Source organism: Plasmodium gaboni, chromosome 8, assembly GCF_001602025.1.
Source record: "Plasmodium gaboni strain SY75 chromosome 8, whole genome shotgun sequence".
NCBI classification, from domain to species: Eukaryota; Apicomplexa; class Aconoidasida; order Haemosporida; family Plasmodiidae; genus Plasmodium; species Plasmodium gaboni.
This window is the reverse complement of record NC_031488.1, coordinates 1,031,293-1,037,741: the sequence shown is the minus strand read 5'-3', so window position 1 is coordinate 1,037,741 and position 6,449 is coordinate 1,031,293. Positions and strand designations below refer to the sequence as shown.

Sequence of the window (6,449 nt, the reverse complement as noted above, 5' to 3'; positions counted from 1 at the left end):
AAAGTGTAAATGATACTTAAATATATACATATATATATATATATATATATTTATCTAATAGTAAGGGCAAAAATTGAAAAATATATAATAATTTTAAAAAATAAAAAAAAAAAACAGAAAGAAATTAAAGGTGGGAGAGAGCAAGAGAGAAAGATACAAACCAAAATATAATGATAAAAAAAAAAAAAAAAAAAAAAAAAAAACACACATTCAGGTCATGAATTATAAACCATTTTTATATTATATATATATAATTTATTAAAAAAAATGAAATGAAACAGAAATTATCTAAATAATATGATAATATTATATCAAGTATAATTATTTATTATATATACATATATATATTACACACATACACACATATATATATATTAAGTACAATTAAGTATTATATGTATTACAAATATATTATATATATATTATATCATACATTTAATATATATATATATATATATATATATATATATATATATTTATATTTTTATATTTTATTGAAGAACTACTAATGTTTTCTTGAACACTTCAATTATCACGTAAAAATATGGATGTAAAAAAAACGATAATAAAATGCTCGAGCACACGAGAATTTACAAACGTGGAGAATTCCAAAAAAAATGAAGAAGCTTTAAAAAGTAGTAAGGAGGATTTTAGTGTTAATTTATATGATAACGAAATAAAATATAGTGATGATATGCAGACAATAATTAAGAAAGTAATAAATGAAAAGAATATACATTTTTATAAAAAGTATTCTTCTTATTTATTATATTTAAGTAATGAAAATCAAATGAATGATAGTGAATGTGATGATAGTTATACAAATGACGAAAATACAAAAGTATTTTTTAAAATACAATTAAATCCACAGAATATGAGTATAATATATAATATAGTAGATAAAAAAACAATCGAAAAAATATTATCTTTATGTGCAAATAAATATAAAAGAAGTAAAACATCTATTGGATTTTCAAATGATAAACAAGAAAATTATAAATTGACGAATTCAATCAATCGTACTAGTTCAACTGTATTTTTATATACACTAAGAAGTAGATCAGTAATTGAAGACAATCAAATTGATGCAGAAAGTTCTATAGTATATACAAAAGATGAAAATATAATAGAATTAGAAAATACTATTTGTAATTTGGTTAAGATACCATTATGTTATTTAGAACCTCTAGCCATTGTGAAATATGAAAAAAATAATTATTTTAATTTACATCATGATGGATCTTTTAGAAGAGCTACACTTCTAATATATTTAAATGATGTTGATAAAGATGGAGAAACTATATTCCCTTGTCATAATTTATCTATTAAACCCATACAAGGTTCAGGTGTTTTCTGGTATAATAATATATCTGTAGATGATGAATATGCAATTACATATTGTATTAATAAAATAAATCAAATAACATATGAAGAACAAAATAATAAATATCATCATATTTTAGATGAAAATAATAATTCTTCTGTATTTCTAACTGATAGTGCAAAAGTATATTATCCATCATCTTATAAAAATCAAGATCAAAAACCCACAACATCATTTCATAATTCATTTCAAGATGGATTCTTCTTAAAAAATAATAATACAACAACAAACAACACATCTATAAATACAAATGAACATTTTAATGATAACACAAATCCAAATCATGTTCTTAAAAAGAAAAAAGATCTAGTTAATTTTCTAAACGATAAAAATAATTTACAGAAATATTCAATTGATCTAGTTTATGATGAACTAGGCAATACATATATAGCCGATATGACAATGGTGCATCAAGGAAATAGGGTAACTGAACAGTATAAATATGTTATTAATTGTTTTTTTAACGTAAATATTGTTAGAAATATATAATCATAAACATAAACATGAACATAAACATAAACATGAACATAAACATGGAGACACATATATTATATATATGTGTGTAAATTATTACTATGTATAGACATATTTATATATATTAAAAATATATATATATATATATATATTACAAGACAAATAATTTGGAAAAAAGAAAAACTATTCATATGTTGTAATATATGGGTAACTTAATTATTATTATTCTCCATCTATGTATCCATCTTGTTGTGTATAAGAATATAATCTGTTATTTTTAAATATATATATATATATTTATATATTTTATAATTAAATTATATAAATTTTTCACTCTTTTTTTTTTTTTTTTTTTTTTTTTTTTTTTTTTTTTTTTTTTTTTTTTTTTTTTTTTTTTTTTTTTTTTTTTTTTTTTTTTTTTTTTTTTTTTTTTTTTTTTTTTTTCTTTTTCATTTTTTTCTTCTTTTTTTATGTGAATTAAGAATATTTTATTCATTATTTATAATTTATTTTAATTATCCTTATTAATAAAAAAAATGTTCAATAATACACAAACGGCTTTATATGTTTATAAAGGGTTAGGGTTTGGTAGATTTTTAGTGTACAATCTAAAATAAAAATATATAAAAATATATTTATATATATATATATATATATATATATATATATATATTTTTATATATATATATTTTTTTTTTTTTAATTTACCGGCTTTAACATTTGGGGTTTAATATTTTGATGTAAAATGTTTTTATCAACATCTTCGTCAATTTCTCCAATAAGGGTTCTACAAGGGCAAACATATAAAAATATTATATATATATATATATATATATATATATATATATATATTTATATATTTTTGTTTTTATTTTTATTTTTATTTTACACTGTATCTCCTCTAATTATATATACTCCCAAACTTATTTTTTCTAATGATTCTTTATATATTCTCTCATGGCAATTTCCTAAAATTATATTTGTCGTCTGGTCAAAGCCTTTTAGTTTTCCTGTGAATATTCGGCTATCATTTGTTATTACTAATATTTCATCTGAAAAAATAAAAACATAAAAATAATATGTATACATATTAATATATATATATGTAATATTAGAACATTTCTCTTACTTTCTAAGTATGACTCAATATTTATAGAACTCATATTTAGGAAACTTATATGTTCAAACTTTTTTTATATATACAAATATATATATTTTTTTATTATACTCTTTTTTTACATATATATTTTCTTAATACAAAAAAAAAAAAAAAAAAAAAAAAAAAAAATTATATCATTAATATTAATAAATTCTTATATTATCAACTGAAATATATATATATATTTATTTATTTATATTTATAAATTTATTTATTTTCTTTCTTTTTTTTTTCATTGATAATTTCAATTTAACAAAAATATTTCTCACCTTAAAAGGTATATTATATTTTTCTCAAATATATATATTTTTTCTTCAACTATATATTATTATATATATATATATATATTTTTTTTTAAGGCCTCCAAAATATTATATATCAACTACATATAATATATATTGCACACGTCAAAATAACATACATTTTAATACAATTTCTTTTTTTTTATTATTTCGAAATATTAAAAGAGTTATATTTGACTTTATTTATATTTATTATTTTTAAAATAAAATTTATTCTTTTTATCAACATGTTATAATAAATAAATAAATAAATATATTTATATATATATATTATATTTATGTATGCTTTATTCATTCCGTACATGTCACATTTCTGTATATTACCAAGATTGCAAAAAAAAAAAAAAAAAAAAAAAACATAAATTTAATATGAATTTTTTTATACAATTTACGAATGCTGCAAAATTATTTTTAAATAATGACTGACTACATGTCATATCATATGTATAATAATTAAAAAAAAAAGTTTGGTCTTTAATTAAAATATATATTTAAAATTTTGTCACATATATGAGTATATAAAAAAATGAATTAGTTAAAAATTATATGGATAAATTCAAAAAAATAAAATAAAATAAAATAAAATTAATTATTTAAAATATAAATAAATAAATAAATAAATATATATATATATATATATATATATATATCATGTAGATCTTAGGCTTTTTTAAAAATCCCTAGGATTTAACAAAATATTTGAATTAGATGGAAAATAAGTTACATTCTTTGATTTACTTAAATTTTCAGCAATTTCTCTAGCAGCTTCTAATTTCCTTATTTCTATTAAGCTTTTACCATACTCTTTAACAGCTGATGAAATTAATTTTGCTGCTTCTGCTTCACCTTGTGCTTTAATAACAGCAGCAATTTTTTCTTGTTCAGTTTTTGCTACAATAAATTTTACTCTTTCACTTTCTTGTTGCGCAACTTGTTTATCTTCAATAGCCTTAGCAAATTCTTTACCATAGCTTAAATGTGTAATAGCTACATCATCAAGTAATATATTAAAATGTTTAGCTCTTGCTGTTATACTTTCTCGTATTTCTTTTGATATTTTGTCTCTTTGTGTTAATAAAGATTCTGCATTATATTTTGCCACAACAGCTTTAAGTACTTCATTTCCAATAGAAGGTAAAACTCTCTCATCATAATCAGGTCCTAGGGTACTATGTAAATAAGGCAAATGTTGTGTATGAGGTCTAAATAATAATCTTAAACTTATTGTTACAATTTGCAAATCTCGAGTACCTGTTGTCGTATTTATTACTTTAGGTTTCATTTTTATATCATATATATATGGTGTTTGAAACCAAGGTACATAAAAATGACTACCCTCACCAAAAGTATTTTCACTCACACCTCCAAAACGATTAAACATCACACATCGTTCACCTCCATCTACATCATATATAAATGTATATGGAATTAAACTAAGTCCCCCTGCCACAACACTTAATTTCCCTATAGAAGATAATATTCTCTCCATCGATAAAAAAAAAATTGAACTCAATCAAACTATAAGTCCTCAAGGATAGCGAACATATAAATATGTAATAAATAATATATATATATATATATATATATTATAATGTTTTCTTTTTTTTTCTTTTTGATCAATTGTATACAACGTTATATATATTCCTACTCAAATAATTCTTAAAAAAAATAAAATATACATAAATATATATATATTTTGATACATTAAATATATTCCTTTATTTTAGTATAAAATTAAAATACTTATCTATATTTTTTAATGTTACTATATCTACAAAATTATAATTATCATAAAAATTATATAATATATATTTATATATATTAAGTTATAAATCATTCAGAATTAAATTAATAAAAAAGTTAAACGTTTTTAAACAAAATGCAAAAAAAAAAAAAAAATTCAAATCAAATAATGTAATATATATATATATATATATAATATATATATTTATTCGAAAAACAAAAAAAAAAAAAAAAAAAAAAAAAATTAAAGATGATAACATTTGAATATTATTATCCATCAACAGGTGCAAATTTATAAGTATAAAAATTAAGAATATGCATAAATAATTATATATATATATAATAACATCATAATATATATAAAATAAAAATTTTCATTATATGTAATAATATTTTATTCCCCACATATATTCTTTATATATTAAAAACAAATTAATTATTCCTTTTGATTCATAGGGTTTTCTGCTGATTTTTTAAACTAAAAAAATAAAAAATTTAAAAATTTAAATAAATAAATATATATATATATATATAATAATTTCATTTAATAAGCATATTTCTATGCATTTTTTTTTTTTTTTTTTTTTTTTATATATATAATTTTACCTGCTTCCATAACATTTGTTTATACTGAGATAACTTCAAGCCCTTATGTTCTTCTTTAATAATTGGTAAATTTTCTTCTTCAAATTTTTTATAGGCCTAATAAATAAACGAACAATATATATATATAATTATTATTTTTATATTTGATTATTCTGTTTAGCACATATTTTTAAAACTAATATATTTATATAATTATATATATTATTATACATATTTATTTTAACTTACAGCTTTAACGCTTTTTGTTTTTTCAAAGGACACATTTTCTAAAGCCGATATGACATTATCAATTCCAGTAGCTACAAAATAAAATAATAACATATATATTTTTATATTCAGTGTATATATAATAGTATAAAAAAAAATGTTATGATCTTTTTCATTAATTTTTTTTTTTTTTTTTTACCGTATATATATTCGTCGTAATTATTTTGTTCGTTTCTACGTATGTGATTTATATTCTCTTCTAATTCCATTTCATGTACATTTAGATTTTCCTTAAAAAAAAAAAAAAAAAAAAAAAGAAACATTAACATGAATAAAAACATAATTATAAACATATATACAGGAACATTTTTAAAAAAAACAATTTCTTCAAGTACCTTTTTCTTTTTTTCTTCTTGAAGTTCCTTCTTTTTCTCTTCAATTAATTTTTGAAGAATTTCAGATTGTGTGACCTTTTTATTTGTAGATTTCTAAAAAGAGGACAAAATTATATGAACACACAATATAACAATATCTTATGATATATATATATATATATATATATATATATATATAT

The 6,449-nt window shown here is 18.4% G+C and overlaps 4 protein-coding genes across 4 annotated transcripts in view; 1 reads left to right on the top strand and 3 right to left on the bottom strand.

The window, feature by feature from the left end:
• Positions 1-544: 544 nt before the first annotated feature.
• Positions 545-1,873, top strand: PGSY75_0829400 (putative prolyl 4-hydroxylase subunit alpha; the record flags this gene model as incomplete). The annotated part of the gene is made up of 1 exon (XM_018785413.1): positions 545-1,873. The coding sequence occupies one exon, from the start codon at positions 545-547 to the stop codon at positions 1,871-1,873; it is 1,329 nt and encodes a 442-aa protein (XP_018642380.1).
• Positions 1,874-2,454: 581 nt separating this feature from the next.
• Positions 2,455-3,021, bottom strand: PGSY75_0829300 (putative U6 snRNA-associated Sm-like protein LSm8; the record flags this gene model as incomplete). Its single annotated transcript, XM_018785412.1, has 4 exons — positions 2,455-2,466; positions 2,567-2,645; positions 2,748-2,910; positions 2,988-3,021. The coding sequence occupies 4 exons, from the start codon at positions 3,019-3,021 to the stop codon at positions 2,455-2,457; spliced, it is 288 nt and encodes a 95-aa protein (XP_018642379.1).
• A 968-nt stretch (positions 3,022-3,989) lies between these two features.
• PGSY75_0829200 (putative prohibitin) lies at positions 3,990-4,808 on the bottom strand (the record flags this gene model as incomplete). Its single annotated transcript, XM_018785411.1, has 1 exon — positions 3,990-4,808. One exon carries the CDS (start codon positions 4,806-4,808, stop codon positions 3,990-3,992), a length of 819 nt encoding a protein of 272 aa, XP_018642378.1.
• Positions 4,809-5,498: 690 nt separating this feature from the next.
• PGSY75_0829100 (conserved protein, unknown function) overlaps positions 5,499-6,449 on the bottom strand; it is a gene marked incomplete at both ends in the record, with an annotated part of 1,384 nt that continues 433 nt past the window's right edge. Inside the window, 5 exons of the mRNA XM_018785410.1 lie at positions 5,499-5,540; positions 5,669-5,764; positions 5,897-5,967; positions 6,075-6,165; positions 6,271-6,363. Of these exons, the coding sequence (XP_018642377.1) occupies positions 5,499-5,540; positions 5,669-5,764; positions 5,897-5,967; positions 6,075-6,165; positions 6,271-6,363 (393 nt within the window). Of the gene's footprint in view, positions 5,541-5,668; positions 5,765-5,896; positions 5,968-6,074; positions 6,166-6,270 lie in introns of the transcript that reaches the window.